Here is a 24,772-nt window from a genome sequence, read left to right as displayed (position 1 = left end):
GACTCTTAATTTATGCTATTAACACTAAACCTACAATATTTGTGTATAAAAATAATTTTAAATCCCATTTGGAAAACAAAAGATACATTTCTATAGTTAAGAAAAAGAAAATTAATTAAAAAAATAAGGCAAAACTTCCCTTACTGTGTGCTCCATTAACTCAGTCTCATAAACAACATAGAATTAAAAGGTAAATTACTGTAAACACTCTGCTCTTTGAAGAGAGAAAGCAGAGACAAAATTGGATTTTACAAACAGTTCAGCAACCTAAATATTACATTTGAATTTTAGTCAGAAGCTTTGGGAAAAGCTTCCCATCTATTTATATAAAACAGATGTCAAACAAATATTTATTATTACTTTCTGCATGTAGGGTAGCTTTCACATAATTTGGTTTCTTGAAGTTCAATAAAGTTTAGTAAAAGAGAGAGTTTACAGATGGCAAAACTGAGAATGAAGAATTCTCAAAATGTTCTTTAAATGCGAATTTTCAAGTTCTACCAAGCCAATTAACAGAGCAGTAAAACCTGCTACTCCTTGAAGCTCCATGGATAACTTTACCTCACTGGAAAGAGCAACTTCATTTATTGAAAAGAATACAAGGGAATAAAAAAGTTGATAAATATTATGGGCAAAGATGTGTATCAATCCTCTTCACTTGATCAAATGTACTCTTGCATCAAATTTGAAACTATAACCTTTTTAATATCTTGTCATAAAACTCTGTCTGCAACATGAAAATGGATATCCATGGCAGGCCATCCCTGTCTTTCAAAGCCTATCTGTTCAATAAATTCACACCTTATCTGCAACACAATCAGTCATGCAGCAGCTGGAAATATAAAGAACATAATTGTCACAGGCAGTAAATTCTCCTAACTTGGCAGCACTGGGTGTAAATGGGTTGAAAGCCCACGCTGACACACCAGAGTGCAGTTATGTCAGTTCAGCTCTACACTCTGCTCATTTGTCCCAACCTGATAAGGTGGCCATGTCACTCCATGTTGGATTTTATAACATACTTGCTATGGCATATGTTAGCTACCAACCAAATAAGGAAAATTTAAGGCACATTTTTTTGTCTGTGCTTTGATTACAAGCTCCTTGGAACAGCCATTCTTCCTAAATGTCTGACAAACATTTTGCACGTTTCGAATACTGTCATAGACCAGTATTTTTAGCAAAAGGCAATCCTGTGAGATATTTAATTCTTTGTACATTCTTCCTGACTATACAATTCTGCCATACAATTTACTTTTGTCTAAGTTGAAAGAACACACACCAAAATGCATCTAAGGACACAACAACAACACAAGAAATCATGACTACACGAGAAAGATGAACTGTAAGGTGACCAGTATTTTTAAGTGCTATTGTTAAATATATAACATGAAAGAGATGGCAAGCGATTAAAAAGTGAGTTAAATATCAAAGAGAGATAAATGGACTTGATTTTCCTCAATAAAGGATGAAAATGACTGGCTGGTAGTACATTGTCTCCTCCTGTCATTAAATAAAGAAAATTGAAATCTGTACTCTGATCCTCTTAAGTTCATCACAGGATAAAGACTGACAAAACATGCATTCCAAATACTCTAGTAGATTCTATTACTCTGTACTCCAACACCGAAAATGAAGAGTTTGATGTCACTAATTTAGAGTTTGTTTACACAAGTATGATATGAAGGATCACAGGCCTCTAAAAATTTTGTATTTCACCACAGAATAAGCAAATAACAGTTTCCTGGCACCACTGTTACAATCATGACTTTTTCATTGTGTTCTGACCCCATTCAGGCTGAAAAGCCCATTTCCCCCTTCAAAAACCACAAGTGTTGACTGTAAAAAATCAATCTCATTATTTTACGTGCAAGCAATAATAAAAAAGAGTAACACCATAAAATTTTCATAAAAATTTCAATTATTACAATAAATACCAAGTTCCGTGATGATCTAATCAATAACTTAAAAAAAACCCCAATGTTTTTATTTAAAATGAAAAAAAAGTGACAACATACCAGATTCTAAACCTTCCACACCTTTAAAATTGGTATTTGGTCAACTGATTGCTGATTAGATTCCATTAGATGTTAATACAGTATCACATTTAAATTACTCCACCTAGACAATTAACAAAGAACCACTCAGATCAAAGAACTGATCTCAGATCAGCCACGTGGCCAATATTAAAATGCCCAAATTAATCTCCCACTGTGTCCCACTTGGAGCGCAGCTTCTCAGCGCTTTGCCAGGAGCCGCTGGGTCCTTCATTGCCTGACACTGGCCTACGCCTCACGATGAATTCAAGTGCTCTGAAGAAAGGGCTCACAAAAATGTGCATTTTCTAGCAACCTGCAAGCACACAATATGCCTTCAGCTCCTTTGGTTTTATTAATGTTCCCTTTGGAAAGTGAATCAGTTGAAATCTGTTCCAATAAAACAATGTCTTAGTCTGGGCAAGGCATAAACCATTGTCTATACAGTTTGTGACAACGTCCTTGTTTTTCTTTCTTCCACACTTTTTTTCCAAAGTCCATGAAGTGAAGGCAGTTTGATTTTATCCATATTCTTACTGTAAACATTAAGAAATATACCAAGGACAACCAGTAAGCCTGACCACACGTACCTAAAGGGGAAGGAGAAGAGGGGAAAAAATGTTACCATTAGTACTTTATCTGTGGTAATTACATATCAATATATTTGGATTAAATACAGACAAAGCCCCTGCATCAAGGAGAGAAGAGTATAAAGAAAAAAACCCAAACAATCACAAATTAGTGGACTCAGAAAAAAATTGTTTGAATCTCTAATGTTATTATCCTTCCATATTTCCTTAGCCATCCTGACTGGAAAGCTTACTAAGGCACATTTATAGTTAAATAATAACTGAAGACTATCTACCATTCTCACATGAATAAAATAGTCCTAAGAGGTTTAAGCATGTTTTTCCTTCTTACAGTTATGACAGCAAGACTCTCTACTATTGGTCCAAAATTTGTTCTCACTCAGTGCCTTATATCATACCTCTCAATGTAAGTACATTTTTGTTTCATCTCTCCATTATTTTAAGCCTCAAGTTTTTAAACAGAAGTAAATTTCATTTGAGCACTTGTCTGTAACCTTTGCTCTTAAATCTCAGATAAATTTATAAGTAGCAATATAATTAAATGCTATCTTGATTCAAAACAGAAGCAGTTAAGATCAATGTGGCAACTTAAGTTTAATTTTCAATATAAGCTCTTCCTTGAAATTCAAAATAGAGAAGAAACTCAAGCTCAAAAATCTTACAATCTAAAGTATCAATACAAGCTTGCAGTTATTTAAATGAGCTAGCTAAGAACTCAAATCAGAACTTGGAAAAGGGGAAACAGCACCATAATGGAGAAAATGCCTTATTTTAGCCAAATCGCCTTCCACACAGAAATTACATAACCAATTTAAGTATCATAAGTGCTAGATATTGTGTTAGATTTTTCTTTAGGAAAAAACAAAACAAAACAAATGCCAACACACAGAATAGCTTGTCTTTAGAAAAATGGAAATTATGTTCTTTAGCATGATTAGCATCAACAAGCTAGTCAATATTTACAGCAGATTGCCAACATTTGTAGAAGATTAGAAACCAAATGCATTAAAGATTGAATATGATTAATTACTTTTGCTATATATTCATAACATAATATTTTATAAAATACATAAATCCCATTTGTAACTATAAATACTTACTGGAATGTGAATGGTTTTGCAAAGAACAAAAAAGAAAGCACAATGCTCATTGCTTTTCTTCCGGTTGTTACTGAGGAGGAAAACAAATATTTACTGTTTTAACAAGTCAGTTACAGCAAAAGCATACAACATAGTCTGTAATATTAGTAGACATACAACTTCATGACATGATTAAGTGTTTAGCTAAAACAATGATCATTTTTGGTGCAAACACAGACTGCAGATGTCCTGTCCAGCACAAAACAGCACCAGAGCCATCTGCTACTTGAAACACTGAAGTTTCATCTTCAGTTACAGTATCTGCAGCAGAGAAACTTCCAGAACAAGACTTGCTATTTAATAACTTCATGATAACCAATTCACAATATACCAGTTCACAGTACCTGAAAACAACAAATGATCCCTGCAAAGAACTGATGATCTCAACTAATTTGTTAAAGCAGAAAGAACTGATGCTACCTGGGTACCTTATTGCAGGAAAGCCCAGGAAGAAGTATTATGTATCCACTCCATGAGGAGTGGATGTGAAGCAACACTTGAGGAACACACAATCATTTTTTCCAGAGAAATGTGTTTCTCAGGGCCTTTCAGATGCACGAGGTAATAATTTGAGTCACTTCTGGTGAAAGTGTCTATCAAAGCTGCCCAAACCAAGCCATACAGCAACACTGACTGCTCTGTGGAATGCAGCTGTAGTCATTTCAGGGTAAGGGTCCACAGACATCTCCTACATTCTGTACTGGTATGTGTGGGCTGAGTATGAACCAAGGTCTGATCCCCAAAACACAGCAAATGCCAGATTACTAGACTAGGAAATGCAGAGAAAATAGGACTAGTGTTTAAATCCTAAAGCCTTTTGCCATTTCCACATCATGTAATTACAGTTCTGTGGGGTTTCTGGATTTATTTTTAAGAGAACTCAGGTCAGCATCTTGTTGTTCTTTTTAAATTAATGGAAATTAACAGTGCAGAGAAATAGAATTCTTGTTGGAAACCTAACAGACCAAGGATGTCTGACTTTAACAATTATGCATTAGGAAGTTTTTGTCAAAACCATTCAGAGACCTTCTTCTACATGTGACCATATCACTAAAAGAATCAAGGTAGTAAGAAGAGCTGAGAACAAAATCCACCTATGAACATGGAAGGAAGCTATCTGTTAGGGTTACTCAAAACTTAACTACTGTATTAACAACTAGTTGAGCAATTTTAATGAATTTTCTATGAAAAAGAACACAGTGTTGCTAGCAAGTTGTGTACTTGGAAAGTTATAGTTTATCCCTGAAACAAAATCAAACAATGAATACAAATTATAGAAAATGTTTTTTAAAAAGTAATGATGCAGCCAGGTGTACAAGTTTAGCTATGAAGGTTAAGGGCCTGAGAAGGTGCTATACAATAGTGCAGGCTTCCCTTTTATGACAGACCCCAGTAAAACTGTCTGTACCTGAAGACTGTAACATAATGTCAAAAGAAACCAATGACCACTGATGCATTTTCACACACTCTTACCACCAGTAAAGCAAGTTTCATCCCAGCCCTTCTCTACAAACAAGTGTTTACTTACAAGAATATTCTTTAGCAGAAGAAACAGCTTTTAATGGCACCAAGCTCAACTTTTTAGTAACAATTTTCTTTACAATTTAAGAAATTTATGCACCTCAAATAAAATTATTTTCTATTACATTAAAAATTAAAGGAGAATGAAAAAGAAAATTGAGTTTTAATTAGAAAACAGTTTACAGATGAATAATTTAAAAAATGGTTAAATTACTTCAGTTTTTCTAATTAGGATTATTTCTGCTCTTTCAAATCAGTTATTAATTAAAATATTTATGTAACCATTTCCTTGTAAATTAAGTGCCTTTTCTTCATTTTCCCAGTTAAGTCTGATAATTTCTCATTCTGCTAATAGAAATACAATTTTCATTAAACTCTTTCACCCCAATCCCCTCCAAGAAGGGGGAAGGTGGGTGGGGGGTGGGATGGACAGTAATGAATGTGGTGTTCTTCCAAGGCACAATAAACATTTTCAGATTGCTACAGGCAAGACAGAAAGGGCTCAAATGTTAGCATTGTCAAGGTCAGGTATAAGACAACCTGAGAAGGGTTTGTTATTCCACATAATTTTGAAACATTTTTAGCACAGTAAGGCTTTTTTTTTTTTCCCTTTTTTGAAAGAGATATTTTAATACATGAACCAACACCCAATTTCCAGTCAGGAAATGCACTGAACTTTGTTAAAAAAAACAACAACCATGAAATAGAAGTGCTGCAGAGGCAACAGTTAATAGATATTTTCCTCTCCACTACTGTGAATGAAGTAGAGCATGACCTGACAGAAACCAGCCTTTAGGAGTAGAGGGAAGAGAGGAAAGTAGCATCTTGCTACATCTTCCCCCACAGGCCCTTGTGACTCATGGTTGCAGTTTGAACAAAAGGTAACCCAAGGAATGCACAAACCTGGTGTAACCGATCCTGACAGCCTACTGTAATGACAACAGAAATGACAGAAGAAGCTAGATAAACCATGACTGATTTTTGAAAAATACACTCAAGTTAAATTTTAAATTTGGGAGCAACAGTTTTCTACAGACAAAAAATTTTACAGTCTAAAGCAGTTTCATACAGTAAAGAGTAATAATTTTAGGAAAACAGGTGTATAGGAAGATGCTGAAAAATGATCAAGTGTCAAGGCTTTTCCTTTACTGTCATTAGATACATGAAAAATGTTAATATGACAATTATCTGCTCTTAAAATGACCAACAGGATCATTTCCCTTATCCCAGCAGCTAAGGATATTCTGATTTGTAAACACTTAAATCACTTGACTCTTTTACAAACTTATAATGATACAGGCCAAAAGCATTCCCTTGTAATGCAGTTATGTCATTTGGCTGTATCAAGCTTTTCCACACTCAGTTAACACCACATCCTGAAATATGCCATGGCCTCACAAAGACAGATAAAAGCCACAATGAACTACTACGAGTAAGTTCTGAGCCACAGAACTGTTTCTGTTTCTATTGCATCTGTCTGATTAGCAGTTCCTTTGATTTAGTAATTTATTATACTGCTTCTTCCATTAAGGATCTCAGGCAAAGTATCAGTAAGGTCTGAATGCACTTCCTTCCCTGAAGCTTTCCACACAGAATATGTGTAGTTTCAATACATGTCATTGTTTCTAAGGCACATTTCAGCCAATGCATTACTAAAGACCAAGAATAACCAGATGACATAATTTGCTAGAACAGTGCTGAGACTCATTGTGCTCAGTGGCTTCCTCATTCATAGACAGCCAGATAATTTCAGATAGTAGGATTTCAGTCTCTCCACATGATTTTTTTCAGATGAGTTATCACTCAACATGAAGAGCATGTGCAATTGCATATGGGTAAGAGTCAACTCTGAGTATCTACTAAGGTTGAAAATACAAAATTGTTGTGGCTCTCTCTTGTATCACATCTCCCTTTTCCTTATCCATCTGGATACATAACCAGAGCATTTTAGTGCAGATAAGTCTGATTATTAGAATCTGAAGATCTGAAATGAGATCTGAAGATCTAGTTAGAATTAATTAGAATTAGAAGATCTGAAAGAATAGACAGATTCTGATTCTGTCATTAGCAACAGGCTTGTACCTGTCCTGTGAATTCACAGTTGGAATTTAGAGAAAATACAGCAGCTGTTATACTGCCCATGAGAAGTTTGTTTAGTTCAAATGATGATGTCCAAAACTAATACACTCTTTGTTTCCTTCAGTTTAATACAAAGAACTGAGGGGACCATCAGAAAAGTCAGAATTTGTTCCAGATGAGTTTATTCTTAACTGGAGTGTACATTGCTACAGAAGAATTCCACTGAGAATGTATGGACATTTAGAAGCCTTGGGAGAGTTCTTCACAACGTTTCTAGCAATACCATTTGTAGGAAATCTGTGCTTTGAGACTGTAACATTGCCTACTATGCTTTACTGGCACATCCTTTCCATTTTAATTCCTCTGTTGAGAACAGTGTTGTTTCTGTATTAAAACATAGCAAAGGCTATGCACAAGATTACTTAACAGGCTCTTCAAGGTTGAAATTGTGGTATGGAAAGAACCAGGATGCTCTCAAACATATACTGCTGGTGAAGATCCATGCTACACAAACCAAGATCAGTGAGCACAAAGAACAGAAAAAAGGCCAGAGTAAAAATAGTTCTCAAAAGCTCTGTCCTAAATAATAAATTGAGTTTTGATACCAAATGCAGTAAAGATAATATTTCTTCTTACCTGTTACAGCCAGAAGGGCACCAAAGATTTTAATCAAAGCTAGAACAAAGGATATGCCAAAATATCCAGTCAGAGAGAAAAGGAATGCATAACCGTAAGTCTGAACTGGATGCTGCAACAACAACAAAAAAAGCCTGTTAGTAAATTGTAATATAAACCCTGAGGTATTGCAAAATGACATAAAACTACAGACTTTAATCAACTGCTTGAGCAATAATAAGCTGTTCAACAATGCATTCATGCAAAGATCCTTATTTAGGTTTAGTTAATTAATGGAAAACTAATAATGAAATTATAAGTTCATAAATCTGGTCCTGTGATTTTGCTTTAGTTTTTAAAATATTACCCTATTTTATACATCAAAACCTGTAACAACTTGCTTAGTGTATGGATTATAAAATTTAAACAGTTTACATGATGAAAATATAACTTTGAGAAGTGGTGAGATTTTCTGAATGATACAGAGCACTATTTTCCAATTAGGTTCTTCATAGAAAAACAGAAATCTTTACACCTACCTTTGAGCAAAACGTTACTGCAGGGCTTAATCCACTAGTGCATGTTAATCCAAATAAAATATATACAAAACCTATTGAATAGGAATACAAAACCTAGAATAGTTTAAGAGAAAATAATTATGAGGTGACACTATACAGAAGGGCAAAATAAAATGCTTCCAAGTGCTTGATCCTATTAAAATATCTTCAGCTTCTCAGAGCTAAATTTGCAACATTTTAAGATATTTTTACTAGGATTTTTTTAAGAGCTGATGTACAGTGAAAACTGAGTAATAAATATAATAACTGAGTAATTCCTCCTACTCACAACTACCTAAAAAGTTCTATGAGCTAGTCAGTTAATAATATCTTGATGTCAATGCTGATTGTGGTAAATCCTTCAAATTCAGAAATTCATAGCCTAAATAAAACTTCACACAGCTATATAATTTGATAGCTTGAATAATATGTTAAAAGTATTTGGTTTTTTGCTACTTATCCTGCACAGTAAAGATCCATATTGCATTAAATGGGCAAAGGGTAGCACATAATCACCATGAACTGCCGTACATGTCATGCAAGTTTCATCTGTGTCACTTCAGTTCACAACCATGGCACACCTGCATTATGGCTACAGGATACAAGATTTTCAGATATGGCTTAATTCAGTACTCAGAACAGACTACACTCAGCAAAGAGACAAGCTATTAATTTTGTCTGTGCCTTTAATTAATTCCTATCTTCATATAGCAACAGCAGAATCTTCTCCCTGTCCTTTCCCACATAAAGGCAACAGCAGAAGCTGTAACAGCCCATCCGTACATCCTCCCATACAGTGGAAAGCATTCAGCTGTTTGGACAATATTTAGTGGCCTTTTCTTATGAAGAGGGAGACAGTGAACAGAATTATTCTGCACATTACTAACCAGAACACACTGATCCACTACACTTTCAAAATTCAGTGCCAATTACAGGACTACTTCTTTTTTACACAGGTTTCATTATTGTTTTCTTGTTATGCTATCTCAACTATTTGCAAAAATGTAGCTATTAACAATTGATAACAATGCAACAGAACATTTATCACTGATCTACAATAAAGGAGGATGAGCAGAACTTTCAAGAGCAGAACTACATTCCAACTCATAAAAAAAAAAATGACCTGATTTTCAGAGTTCTTATTTTACAGGGGTCAACAAGACAAAAGTTAGCTTCTAGTTCTTCATTTGCCTCTGCATCCAGCTTTTCTCCTGAACTACCTAAGGACTGTATTTTTGACAACTAGGAATGAGCACTACATTGCTAGTTCCTTGTTACACAGTGTGATACAAGTCACTTCTATCCCATCACACACAAGGCAAAATCATGAATAACCTTTCAGAGCAGTGGTTACTATTTCAGTCACAAGACATTTTTTCTCTTTTAATAATTGCTAATCCAGGGTAAGTTCCAAATTCAGCAATGAAAGACATGCTGTGGATGACAAGAATAGTACACCAAGAGCTCTTCTTTATATATGGGAAAGCAAATAAAGTTTCATATTTTCTCACCGTATGCCTTGTCTAAGATGTTATTTTAAAAGTGCAAATCTGGTATTTACCATTTCTGAATTAGAGCCATTGTGCAACTTCATAGCTTTTTCCTGTACATTTCCTATAACTGCATCTGCGCAGAGGGCAAGGGATATTATGACCACACCTAATGTAGAAACAAACAAACAAAAACCCACTCAGAATATTTATCAGTAAAGCACAGTGATGAAAACCACTCTACTTACTCTCAAATAAAAAATAGAAAAATAGAAAATAGTAATATCCCTCCTCTATATTGTATTCTAAATATCAGTAAACTGTTTTATTATATGAATGTAAAGCACTGTCTACCCTCACTCCCTCCACAAGTTAACCCCTGAGCACTGTGTATCTCTACCTTGATAGGAAAATCTGGACATTGCTGTAAAAAGTTAGCTATAGCTTTTCTAGTAGCAAGGGTAAAAGAATGTCCACATTTACTTAGGTATTTTTAATCAAGATAAATTACCACAGAACATACTCTTTTGAGTAGTTAATCCTAGATTATTTTTTCCAGATGAAGGTAAATAGAAATTTTAGATATAACTCTAAAACAAATGCAACACAGTTCACAATGGAAATCTTTCATTACTGAAGTATTATTTAAAAAAACCCTACAGTTCAGGTACAAACCTCGTGATTTTAGATTACCATACTTGTTCACCACAAAGTCACTACACCCTTAATAATTTTATCAGCTTTCCAATAACAAAAATTAATAACTCTTAATCCATGCAAGTCACAATTAACTTCCCAATCCTTCAGTTCTTTCATTACTGTATTATTTAACAATGCACACAGGTTGAAATGCCACTTTTTATAAGTATATAACATTACAAAAGATAACAGCCATCAGAATTATATTTACTCTCTTCTAGTCTTGGTTCCTTAAAACACTGCAAGTGTCAGGGAAGAATGAGGAGTGAAAGACTAGAAACTAGCAGTGTTATATTTTATAAGCATTATATTCTTACTGTCAGAGGTCTCAAAACAGATATTCTGATGGACCAGTTGGAGTACAAGGTCTTGACAGAGAAAAAAAAATATCCCAGCTTCTGGGATTTTAAAAATTGAAATATTCAACATTTTTAACATCAAAGCAGTTTAAGGTGGCATCTCCTTGCCAAACTTCTGTAAGTATGGGAACTTTCAAACCAGCAGTTATAGTTTGGTAATGAGTCCAGTAATATCACATGGTATGTAATCCATGAATAAAAATGGCTGGAAGAACTGGTCCTAAATTGGTTCTGAATTAAATTAAAACTTATGGTCTTACACTAACACCACATTAAGGTGTATTTTATGCTATTAATGTGATGCTTGAAATCTTTAAAATATTAACACTTCTAATACATTTATAAGCTATTGGATAAGCTATTGGATAAGCTATTTCTGTAAATTCCTAGGCAATGAATTATCTCACTTGCAAATCCTCCCCCAAGATGTATTAGAGTTGTTTGGACTTCACCTGCCTATTAAGACCACTTTAAAACTCCATATATCAGAAGTCTGCCACACAATTAGAAGACAGAGTAGAGCCAACTAAACAAGTAATACTACTGTAACAACAGTGAAGCTACTGACAAAACACCTCAGAATGCAAAAGACTAAACTGCACCTGTACAAAGAGTCTAGAGTGGGGGAATTTACGCGCAATTAGTATTTTTACTGTGTCTTCACTGGAAACAGTCTATTTCCACTTGCACCAGTTATGTCAGAAATGTGCAAGTTTGTAAGAGCAACAATGTTTCAAGACTCTCTCCACCTGCACACCCTTCTCTTCTGGCTTCTCTTTCAAAAGTGCTCTATTTATTATTCACATCTATTTTTGATATCTACCACTACCTCTACAATCTGATAATGTTAGGAGATGCTTTGAGCTGTTAAGTAGTCCTCTTCCTTAGTCACAAGTATGTACCTGTTCTGGCAGAATAGGGTTTCTCTTCTTGGCTGACCTCTTTCATGTGTAAACAAAATCTGGTAAATTCCTTTTTTGCACCAGCAATACTGAGATTATATTTCAATAGTGAGGAGGGGAAGGAAAAAAAAAAAAAAAGGACTTGTAAAATTGTTCATCCAGGTAGTATTTTATGTCTGCTCATGCTCCATTTTTAGTATTTGCATCAAACAAAGATTAAAAGTTTTGTTTTACTTCACAGCATAGTTTTGCTCTCTTATAACATTTAAATGTAAACAGCTTTGTTCTTAACAAGTTAGTAGAAGTTCTGTGAAATCAAGCTAGAATCATACCAGTTTGTATGGAAATAGTTTTACATAAATATGTGCAAATCACTGGAATGAACTCAGAAATTAACAGGACAGTAAATCACCAATAACATAAAACTGCAAGTTTAGAAAGCAGTAATTCTGAAGTTTAATATTTAATTTGCTGCTTATATTTTTAAAGTCTTCATAACTTCAAGTGTTTTGTTATTTCTATGAAGATACCCTATGAATATACAAAATTAAAATCTGAATTTCCACTTTCAGTTCTTATTCTGTAATTTACATCAAGAAAAGTGTACTTATTCAAAAGAAGATGCAAAGTGACCAAAGTTTATAGTTATTCTTTTTACTAGTTTCAGTCTTCAGCAGATCTGTATTTCTGAAACACCAAAAGTCCATATGTTTCTTGAAGAAAAGGATCACATTCTCGGAATGTGATAAGGAGAATATTCCATCACCTTCCTAAGGGGTGATACAGACTTCAGATTTCTAGTTCTATATTCTACTTTCACAAAACTAACTTCCTCCAAATGGTAGTACTCTAAGCTTCAATACATACAGACCTGCTTGACACATTAAAAATAAATTAGCAATGAAAAACAACTCTGTTTATAAAATTTTCTATCTTGTGTTCTGCAGATCTTTTGAGGGCATCATTACTTTGCTACATTTGCTGCACTTTACCCTATCCCATTAAATTAAACTTTCCAAATATTTCAGAATTAAGTCACAGCACGTACTTAAAACAACTTACATTTTAAAAAATGATTGATGAGTATGCAAATGCATTAGAGTCTATAGTCAGAAACAGCTATAATGGAAACATATCTATAAATCAGAAACACTAGAATACAATTACATGCATACCAATGTCATGCTGTACTCCGAATATGTATCTTTTCAAGTAGCCACCCAGTTACAGCACACATAAACACATTAAATGCACAGCAGGTTATGTAATTGAGATTTTTGTGATTTCTTCTAATACTAGAAGCACTAAGATTACATTAAAGGGCATCAGAATTAATTTATGAGCAAGGCAAAAGATATAGAGATTAGACAACATCACAAACTTATCATTACTAACACTAGATGAAATAATACTTTGTGAGGAAAAAAAGTCTTTTCCTAAAAAAAAAATAATTAATTATTCTTTTAAAGAACAAACTTTCAAAATCAGTGCCTCCACTATTAAAAAATAAAGGTTTCACAATGAACATCTGACATAATGGTTGCTGTAACTCATCTCAGAATTTCAAAAGAACACACTAGAAGTTGAATATTCAATTTTAATCCAAACACTAGAAGTTGAATATTCAATTTTAATCCAAACAATTTCTTTCTTAAAAGAAATTCTTTTGAGAAAGAAATTTCTAAACCCACCAAGGTTAACATCTTTTCTTTGCTTTTGAAAGAGTATAGGAAGGTAGAATCTGGGCACTCCAACTAAGAACTACAGCAAATCTGAGTGAGACCATCTATTAATATGAAGCAAACAGTTCTGAAATGGAAAAAGACTGAAAGATTTAACCAGAAAAGACAACTGATCTTCAGAAGTTTTAAGATGGTCGAACTGAATGTTATCCTTTCTTTTTTTAAACATATCTACTGGGAAAGATTTCTTGAGAAAAATCATGAGACATTTCAACCTAAAGGGTGGAATTTCCAAAAATGCTAAGAACCTAAAAACTAACACTTAGAATAAAGAACTGCTCTGCCATAGACATAGTTCTAGTTGAGCCTTTGGTCTATGACACCTGCCTGTTTTCTATGATACCTGAAGACACTCCATCAAGAAATCTCAGAACTTTTATAGAAAGCTTATTGTAGGGAAAAACAAGCATTTTGTTAAACTCTAAAATAGAGTATCTTTACCTGTCAAGTTGAAGTTTGGTGCAACTGTGCTGTCAGCTAAAGTAAACCATATTAATCCAAGACTCATGCAAAGGGCAGCAGACACATCTGCAATATTGTAACGTTTTCCTACAAAAGCAACACAAACAACATGAATGGGCTTGTTAGCACTATCATTTCATGTTTATCCTCTTGGTAAGCTAGAAGGCAAAGTAAAAACTATTTCAGTTGTATTCTTTTACTTAAGAGTAATGCTCTGGCCTTTCACAACTGGAACTATCATCTTCTGAAACAGCAGCTCCTAAAATGGAGTAGGATCTTAAAAGATAATATTTGACTCTTGGGACCAGAGGGGCTCCAAAGGACAGAAAGCACATTCTCTCTGAGGAAGCAGCTCAGGAGAGTTTTTAAGATTCTTCCCTTAAGCAGACATTTTAGCACCCTTACTGATGTGAGATAAACCATTGCCAAAAACATTGTGTACTTTAGAACCCTACACTGTGTTTTAGCTAGGGAGAGATGGGATGTGAAGAAGGGTAAACAGAGAACAGGGAAATGAAAAGGCAGGAGCTAGTGTATCTTGTTTAGAATAAAATATTCCCTTCCCAGAAACTGTAAATTCAGTATAAGCTTCCAAGGGAACCTTTTCAAACATAAAATGTTAACTGATTTTCTTTAAAAAATACTAATAAAAAAAATAAAAACACAGCTTCTCAGAATACTACAACACAATACAGACTTTCACAAAACTTTCAGGGAATACTAGTCTCTCTGCAATAAAATAAAATAAAATAAAATAACTCCTAGTAAAATGATATTGTTGTGCATGCATATACCTATGTAAACTTCCTCTGAAATTACAGCTTTCTATTGCAACTAGGCCAGAATTAACTGCAAAACCATAAATATATCATTATAGATTCTAGTAAAAATGCTACCTGCCACTCTCTATCCAAGAACTTCAGTGGAATTTAACAATGTTCTATATATGACTGCCTCCCAAAGAAACAACAATAAAAAATTCTTATAGCAAACTAACACTTACCTTGTATAAAAACCCCACCTATCATAACTGGAATCAGCTTACAGCACTTGAAGATGACTTGAGTAGGGTAATTCAGATATCCTAAAGAAGTATTTGACAAACCCATAGTTCCCACTGTTAAAAAGGCTATTATCATGTAGGTTTTGCCAGGAATTCTACAAAATATAAACATATGAATCTTGGTATTACAGACTCATCTAGAGGAGATTTAGCTTGGAAAATGTAGATAAAGGAATACGTTTGTAATTCAGCTCCACCACCATTCTCACTGAATTCCATTCCATAGTAATAATTTGAAAACACATATAAATGACTGATTTCAAAATTAATCTCTTTCAATTACTGCTAGTAAACAGCATTCAAATACAAGGAAATAAAAACTTCTTGGCTCATGAAGTATTCAAGCAGTAATTCTTTAACCTGCTTCTGAGAAGGTGTATTATTTACAAAAGAATTAAGGAATTAAGACAAAGGCTTCAAGTTATTTGCCAAAGGAAACACAGAAGGCCGGTATACTAATCTATCCTGAATCTTAGTTCTGTCAAGGTCACTCTGTCCATTTTTTGGTTAAAGTTCTCACATGAACATTGACATGTTTAGAATGAAGTTGAAAAAGTACTCTTGCTTTATATAACTCAGCAGAACTATGTAAGTGAGAAGTCTGGATATCATGGACAGAGTTGCTGGTTGAACATTTAAGATGCATTGCTTGCAATTTGATGAAATCATTACCTGACAACAGATAATTTTTAGCAATCACTGCTGACTTTTGAGATTTTTTACAGTTATTGCTGTGCACATATTCAGCTTTTTATCCATAGTCAGAGTCACATGAGGCAACATGAGATGTCTTGCTGGAACCCTCTTAACCATAACTCATGTGATACAGGCATACTCTGAGGCATGCAAGAAAAATTTTAAATTTAAGAAATAGAGAATTCAGCCCAAAAAATAGGAAACAGATGTTCTACTGTTTTCTAAAAAGATCCCTAGGTTATTGAAAATATGTGAAATGTAAAATATATTTAAGATCTATTTTTCCAACAAAACTCACTTACAAGGTCATGCTTTAACAGCTATATGGTAATCAAAACCTAACAGAACAACAGAACATCCAAAAGATAACCAAGCAATATTTTATCTGATGCATCTCAGAAAGTCAGATACATTGAAATATAAGTTGTTGGTGTTTAAAATAAAAAGAATAATTTATCAAAGTTATGTTGTTTGGCTATAAAAGAATTCTTTCACCTAAAACCAGTGTATGCAAAAATCAGCCAAGGCTGAATAAGGTAAGGAAAACTAGTTATGCTCAACCAGGATATAATATTTAAGGGAATTCTAAAATTCATATACACCATAACAGCCTCCATTCAAGCTTCCAGAAGGTCCCAATGCACAGTCTGCAGAGGCTGAAGTGAGAAGTCAAGAATTGGCCACACTGAATCAGACTGAATTATCCCATAGATATAGGACTCAAGACAGCAGAATCTCCTTGGTCAATTGCAGAGAAAACACAGTGTAATTTACGAGGGGGTGCTATGAGTACTCTCTTAAAATGAATAATGTTAAACCTAAGTGCATCCTTGGAAGCAAACCTACACAGCCACATGGCAAACAGAAAAGAGATTCCTGACTCTCTCCAAGAGGCACGGCATGTCAGACAAACCTCTTGGTGTGGAGGTGCCAAGTTTTGAGGAAGATGTATTCAGTGAGAGCTGGATTCAATTGCTGTGAAGTGCAGCAGCCCTTTTCTAGATGAGAAAATCCCAAACACCACACAAGTCAGTCTATACCTTTATAGATAGGATATTCTGTGAAAGTGGGACAAAATGACTATCATGTTCACCATGATATACTTACAGGTCTGAAATCTAAATGGGTGTTTATAAAATATTTTCTGATATTGTGCAGTAAATTCACATGATCTTTACTACAAGGCTGCTACCAATGCCTCACAGTATTTACATCTCAACAATGGAAGTTAAATTTACCATAAATATAAAATGCTTATAATGCGATGGATAGTGGGTAAAATAATTCAAAAAACACATACCTTCTCCTTTTGTCTTGAATCAACTGCAATTCTATTAGTCCAAAGATCGAATAAAATCCAAATTGTACTAAAGTGAGGTACCAACCAAAAGGTTTAAAACCTTCCACTGAAAATATCAGTTCCTGTAAAAACAAAAAACCACCAAGGTCACATATATAGAGCAAAATATTAAACCAAAACAAAATTAACAGATTTTTATTTATTTATTTACTTATAAATCTAGCCTTTGCAGCTGGTGGTTGATAACTAGAATTTACCTGCTGTATGTAACTAGCAAAAGTATTGAAAAAGATAATCTAGATTCTCCAAAATGCAATGAGAAAATTTACTGCCAACATAAACCCATTGAGATTAATGGATCAATTCGTCATGGATACACGTTTGATCCATTAATATTAATCTGAAATTATAGATGGTTTTCTGTCTGCTTTTCAGTTGGTTTCAGTTCATTTACTTCACTAGACTGCTTTTATCCAGAATTTACAAATGGCACACGATAAATTAAATATAAACTCCCTCTTTACTGCTAATTTTTATCTCTTAGGAATGTACACCTAATACTTTGAGTATTTAATAGCACTTGTAAGCTTATAATTTTGCAGGGCAATTTGTACAGAAAAAATACAGGCACTGCAGGAAGAATTATGCAGATGTGTCAGCTTTAGAAACAAAAGGGTGGCTACTATTTTACTTTTTGAGGTTCTGCTTTCAATTACCAATAACCTAATCTAACTCTTTGGAAGTAACTTTAACAAACTTCCCATCTGTTTTTGAAAGTTGAATTGAAAACATGATGATTTTTAATTATTAGCTTTTTAAATCCCTGCTTTACTGAGAAGGCTCACTGAAATTCAAAAATCTAAAAATGGAGCTGCTGCAGAAAAAAAAGAAAACAGATAAGAAGGAAGAGCATAGAAGTTATGCTTAACAATCATAGTAGGAGTTTCAGGTCTGTCCTGAAGGGACAGCAGAGAAAACAGACACTATCATTGTACGGTACTCAGGGAACTCAGAGATCTAAAGGCTGCAACACCAATAAAGACTTACATGTCAGTTGGTATGGTTCTACAATTTGTTTGTTTTCAGAATTATGAAGTCCCATTTTAAAAATACACACTCAACACAATACTGAAAGGTGTATCTTGCACATACAGGTAAAAGATCAATTTATGAAAGTGAAACTGAACTAAAGCTTGTAGGCATGTAAATTACAAAGGAATCATATTACACGATTACTGACTGCTGTTGCCATTGTCTAAGCTTGACTTTCCAATCAATACCTATTTTAGACATAGATCTGTAAATATTAAAATACATCTTATGCTATTGGAAAGAAAGGATAGGAGGAATTGCTCTAAGACACAATTTAACAGCATTTACCTGTAAATATCCATAGATTAGATAAAACATAAAAACTCCAGAAACGCAGATGAAAAACTGAGTGGGTTTGTTAAATCTGCTGAGATTCATGCCAAGAACGACAACATCATCTACTGATTTGATATGAGGAGACATAGTTTGAGATTTGGAAGGTACACTGATGGAAACATATTTTCTGGATGAAGTGAATTTCAGATCCATGATTCCTAGTTCGCTGCATTCGGTGCTCTTGTTATCTTCTTTCTGCTCTTCTGTGTGTCCTTGGTCTGGAAGCTGAAAGAAATGTTAAAGTCAGGTAAGACATAATATATAGCACTTCAACAGTAAGAGTAAACAAATGTCCCATTTATATGGAAAATACAAAGGTGTAAGAGTTTTGTTGGGTTGTTTTTATTCTCAAAATTTATTTAACTTTTTGGATGTCCAAGGTTAATGTCAGTTACTATCAGAAACAAACACTTTATCAAAGCACTTTTGCTTCACATGGGAAGTAGTTTTCCTATAATCTCAAAAAAACAAAGAAAATCCTGAAACACCAGCAAAAGAAAACCGACTTCAATTTCACAATAGCTCAAACTAGCCCCTTTATATGCCAATACTCAGAGGAGTTAGTTTTGGGGAGAGAAATTATCCCCAATCATCAAATCCCAATGAAAGAACTAGTATTAAAACACTGCAGTTCTGTCTGCTTTACTTCCTTTTCATGGTGAAATACATCAGACCAGTTTGCTACATGGGAAGCCCTGAAAAAGCTACAGATTTGAGCCTATTATTGGTTACAATCAGTGAACTGGAGGAGGTTATCCCCTAATTCTCACATTTATTCACTACTTCTCACAAGCTCCCGAGGAACAGAAAATGAAGAAGGAAACAAGAAGATTAAGTCTCAGAAATTATGTTGGTTATCTGATAAGGTCTATGGTACATTCAACCCTTTAATATTAACCACGTGTAGCCATCTCTACATGTAACAGAAAACAAAATTGGCTAACTGAAGCCTGGTGAAGGAATTTAGCAGCTTAATAGATTGACAGGCAAATAATTATTTTCTCCAGCTCAGCATAGTATGATATTTGAAGCTTTCTTTTCTCTTTTCAGCCTGAAGATAAACCCACTGGTCAGTTGGATGTTACAAGATTTTTAAGTGTAGGTCACCATCTGGCTCACTAGCAGTCAGTAATTAAACTGTCTCAACTATTTAGTGGTTTGTTTTCCCCAGCTCAAAAATACTTCCCCTCATCATATGTATGACAAATGCTTTTCCCACTGTTTTTAAATGGAAAAATGTGCTAGTATATAAAAGATAGATCATGCAATAAATGTAGTAATTGGTACACTTAATTGGTAACTATTTGGTAATTTATTACAAAATATAAGACATAACAAGTTTAGCTGAAAAAGTAATGGTTAGTATTAAACTTGCAATGTGGCTATGTTTCCTTTTATGATACAACCCAGAATCAGGCTGGAACAAAACTCCTATTAAAGTTATGAATAGCTTGGGGACTATAATAAGAGTTTAGAGACTTAAGTAACTATCTGTGTTTAAATTCAGAGCTCTTCAGTCAAAAAACCAAAGCAAGGTAGAAAGTTTACTCTTGTGGATTGCTAGTCAATCCCGTAATGAGGTGGCCATGAAAAATGGAAGAAGTAGACTCTTCAGTAAAAACAGAAAAGCACCAATGTCCTGCAATGAGGCACTACTGAGCCTTCATCAAAGACAGAGTCAAAGAAAAGATTTGAAAAATGCTGAAAAGAAAACTGACTCGCTTTTAATAAAAGTATCAGAGGGATTACCGCTGAGGAGGAAAGAGTTCTAAGGACAGCAGCACGAGAGCAAATGGGCATGAAGCAATCATGAACAAACTTTGCTAGATATTACCTTTTCTTCTATAGGATATCTATATCCTATATCTATCCTATCCTGTATCTATATCTATATCATCTTAGAGCAGCCTAGAAATGAACGAAGAAAAAACTGAACAGTTTTTAAGGTAAAGGTTATGAAAGTAATTATGTTAAGACTGGGTGTGATGACTGAGCAGCCCCCCTTCATCCTGAGCTTATAGCATTCCACCATTAAGGAAAGCAGAGTAAAGGTAGCTGTAGCAGGTATTTGGTGAGCCTTACTTGGTCATTAGACCATGACATGAATTACTCTTCTCTCTAGAAGAACTGCATGCAGTGTTAGGACTCCCAAGTTCTAGTTCAATGGGCAAATCACCATAAAGGAAAGACTTTGTATTTAAAAATTTCTCTATTGATGACATTTTAGTTCATGAGCAAACTGTATAATGCATTGCTTTCTATGTACATTCCACACTCTGACTTCTAATTTAGATATTATTTGCGTAATGCCCGTGTTACAGTCAGAAGTAGAGGGAAAAATAAACAGCAACAAGTGTATTTAGGTATTGGGTCTGACTGGGACTGAGTTAATTTTCCCCACAGCAGTTTGTAGGGTGCTGTGTTTTATATTTGTAATAAAAACTATGCTGATAACACGCTTATGTTTTAGCTACTGCTGAGCAGAGCCTGCAGAGCAACAAGGCCTTTTCTGTTTCTCTACTTCCCCTCAGTGAACAGACTGGGGTGTGTGCAAGAGTGTGGGAGGAGATACAACCAGATGACCCAAGCTAACCAGAGATATTACATATTGTAAAGCACCATGCTCAGCCATAAAAAGAAAGAGGGGGGGGGAGGATTGTGAGCCACCTTTTGCTCAGGAACTGGGCATTGGTGTATCTGTGGGAAGAGTGACTGCCTTAACATCACTGGTTTTGTTTTGTTTCTCTTTTTCCACTTTTCCACCACTTCTTTAGCAATTTTTATATCAGCCTGTAAGTTTTCCTGGTTTTACTTTCCCTTTCCTCTTCCCCCATGCCTCTGGGAGGGGAAAAAGAAGCAAGGAGGTGTGTAGTGTAACTGCCTTCAGGCATTAAAGCACACCACAACTAACACAATTTTTCCAGATTTCAACTATTTATATTCTAAATATTTCCTCAGGAACGCCATCAGATTTTACAATCTGTCCATTTAGTTTCTGGCAGATTATTGAGTCTACCACTAAAGTAGTAAGAAACAACACAGATAGCTCTAGTCATGCCCAGGGCTATCCATAAGAAGATGATGCACAGTAATTGTTTTTTCTCTAGTATGTTCTAAAGGGAACAAAAAATTTACCATGTTCAAGAAACATTTCAAAAAACATTGTTTGTAAGTGAAGAAACTATAAGTGTATTTGAAACACTCTTCACCAAGTAGTTTTATTATCAACAGTGACAGAAGTCTTCTGAAGCCCACTGTGAATTCTCAAACTGTTATTTTACAAAGTATCAAAAATGTTGTTCATCCTCCTCCCACCAAAATCCCCCCAGCAACTGATTTACTTTTTGAACATGCAGAAAAAGTGTTTTATGAAGAGTCAAGTAGCTTATGAGCTGTCCTCACATATGCAAAATAGCATATTCCTATCAGTTTTTTTTCTCTTGTGTATATAATTGTTTCCTTAAATCAGACTTTTTGCTCATTCCTCTTTGAAAGAAAAGCCCCATACAGCACAAGATTTTAACCTAGCAGACAAGTAAAATAGATAGCTATACAAAAAAGAGAAAGTTACACAAAATGAGCAAGTAACTAGGAAAGCAAAATTTCTTCACTGTACAAGAAGTTAATAATCTTTACAAAGCATAGAAAAAACACATTACGAAGGAGCTGGGGCTGTTTTATTTAATGCTGTACAACATCCGTTAAAAATGCCATTTTGGCAGAACCTAGCATCTCTGTATTCTCAGAAAAATCACGTGCATGAGCCACACAAAGTATATTCCACAATGGCCCTGGCCAAGATCCATATCCTTTGTAGCCAATTCCACAAATCTCGGTGGCAGGGCAGCAGCTGGCACCGTAACTGGGTTGCTCCGGGCTACAGGGACACATGTGTTGGAAACTCGAGCAAATCTTTGGCTTCGTCGTACCTGTCTCTGCTCGGGAAGCAGAAGAGGCAAGGGGGACAGGGACCCGCACGATCGTTTGAAGCTTCCTTCATGGCCACTTGCCGGCGCCCAGCTCTTTTGCCAGCCTCCAGGGGCTGGCCCATACCACGCCCTAAGGCCAGGACAGACGTGGCTCTGCCCGAGCACCTGCCAGCTGCCTGGGGCAGGGCCGGGACTGAGGCTCCTAAGCACCGAGAGGCCTCCACTCCTCGCCACTCCTCTCACGGAAAGAAACGTCTCGCCGCTTACGGGCCCCTAAGGCTCAGCGCCGGGGGACACCGCCTCCTCCAGCCACACAAAACCCTCCTGGCCACCCAGACCCAGCCTCCTTCTACCCCTACCCGGCCCCCCGCGCTCCTCAGCGTGGCGCCCACGGCCCACTGTGGCCGGGTGACACTTCCCAGGAAGCGACCCCGGTGCGTGGGGGACGGGCGGCCCCACCTCGTACCTGTGTGGCAGGGGAGGAGGGGCGCGGCGGCGGCACCCCACCGTCCTCCTCGGCCAATCGTCCTCCTCCGCCCGTCCCGTTCGCTGCCTCCCGGCCTCGCTCGCCGCCGGAAGTGGCGGCGAAGATGCCCGGGGCCGGAGGGAGCATCGAGCGCATCGAGAATGCTCCTCTCTCTCGGCGTTCCGCTATTTCGGCCTGAGGCGGGTTGCGACGCTCTCCGACTCCCACCTCACCTCCGCTGGGGGAGGGACCTGGTTTTTTAGGAACCGCCCACGGTGGCGGCTGGGGCGTTACTGAGATGGAGTGGGGGCGGGACAAGACGAGACGGGTCGGGTTGGGTAGGGATGGGATGGATCTCTCAGCGGCGAGTCCCGCCGGATTTCGCCATAGGTCCATCAAAGTGTGTGGTGTGCAGAGGATAACTCTGCTGCGCGCTCTGGTCCGCTGGAAGTTAACCTGGGCTCCGGATTGCCCAGTGTGGGGAGGGTTGCAGAAGCCGGGGTTTCCCCCCAGTTCGGGGTACTCTGCGGAGGCTCTCCCCTCCTGCCCGCTACCCCTGCGGAGACGGTGGGCAATGGGCGGCCGTCGTTTGGTGAGGGTGGAAGGGGGCGCCTCGGGGCACCCTCGCGCCCAACCGCCTACCGCCAACCGCCGCCCTCGCGCCCCCGGGGCAGGTGTGTCCTTCCCGTCCCGGTGCCCGTATCCGAGGTTTCAGTCAGGCGCTGCCCGGGGTCGTCAGCGAGCGGGAGAGCTCTGGGGGAAACCCCCGGAGAACGGGGCTGAGTTTCGCTCCCCGCGGTTACGCGGGTGTAGTTTGGGAGTCCTTGAGGAGGAGTTCAGCGCCAGGGTTTGGCTAAGGAGCGCTCCGCTGTTCTAATGGGAGGGGTTAATCGCAACGCGTGGAGCTGCCGCCTGCATAAAAGTCACGGAAAGAGCGGCTCTTTTGTCGTCTTTGGACGTGAGACGGCAGGAAGAAAATAATAAAAATATTTAATGGTGACAAGCGGAAAGGTAGATGAGAGCAATAACCGCAAAATGCAAAGAGAACATAATGGCCAAAATAATCAGGTAAAAAGCTTTAAAGGAAGGCAGCTAAAGGCATTTATTTTTTTTTTCTAAAATATTAGATGTAACTTGAAAATTCGTAAAATGTAGGTTTTAATCATGTTAGGCTATAAAATGGAAACGCTGTGTTTCTAGTAGCTGCAGAAATATTTAACATTTGGACATAAATATATATCTATAGTCCTGTAGCATTAGGGAAAAATGAGCTTTTATGCTTCCAGTGTTATAGAAGTTTTCCATTTTCCAATGCTACTCTAGTAAATCATTATGTATTATGGACAGGAGCAACAAGTGCACCATCAGTTCAAAGCATATTTTTGAGGATATTAAGTGACAGACACAAAAAAGAAGGTGTGTGTTTGAGGCTGATTTTAAAAATCCACAAATCTCAAGAGGTTACAATGTTTCTTGGGTTTTCTTTATCTGCGTTGAGGGATTTCACATTTAGCAAACATCTGGGCTTTTTGCAGCAGTAGAGATGGTGCTTTTCACTGCCTTTATGATTGAAATAATTACCCTCATATCTGAAATAAATAAATCCAAGTTTGCACCTGGTCTGCTGGGATCTTCTGCAAAGAATTCTCTAGAATGTCACCTGTACTCAACTTTACCATTACCAATACAGGGTTTTTTT

At 36.5% G+C, this 24,772-nt stretch overlaps 1 protein-coding gene across 2 annotated transcripts; it reads right to left on the bottom strand.

Moving 5' to 3' along the window:
• Window positions 1-1,305: 1,305 nt before the first annotated feature.
• Window positions 1,306-23,204, bottom strand: SLC35B3 (solute carrier family 35 member B3). 2 transcript variants are annotated; one of them, XM_030446335.1, is made up of 10 exons: window positions 23,074-23,204; window positions 18,631-18,903; window positions 17,251-17,372; window positions 15,195-15,349; window positions 14,171-14,278; window positions 10,099-10,196; window positions 8,520-8,612; window positions 8,002-8,113; window positions 3,727-3,796; window positions 1,306-2,626 (listed from the first exon to the last, which is right to left on the bottom strand). In XM_030446335.1, exons 2-10 carry the CDS (start codon window positions 18,829-18,831, stop codon window positions 2,476-2,478), a joined length of 1,110 nt encoding a protein of 369 aa, XP_030302195.1. In that variant the 5' UTR covers window positions 18,832-18,903; window positions 23,074-23,204; the 3' UTR covers window positions 1,306-2,475. The 2 variants fall into 2 exon arrangements, with proteins under 2 accessions (XP_030302195.1, XP_030302194.1); XM_030446334.1 differs by lacking the exon at window positions 8,520-8,612 and having other exon boundaries at window positions 23,074-23,151.
• Between the last annotated feature and the right edge of the window lie 1,568 nt (window positions 23,205-24,772).

The sequence above is a fragment of the Calypte anna genome, chromosome 2 (genome assembly GCF_003957555.1).
Source record: "Calypte anna isolate BGI_N300 chromosome 2, bCalAnn1_v1.p, whole genome shotgun sequence".
NCBI classification, from domain to species: Eukaryota; Metazoa; Chordata; class Aves; order Apodiformes; family Trochilidae; genus Calypte; species Calypte anna.
The sequence above is the reverse complement of the archived record's forward strand: the minus strand, read 5'-3'. Positions and strand labels throughout refer to the sequence as shown.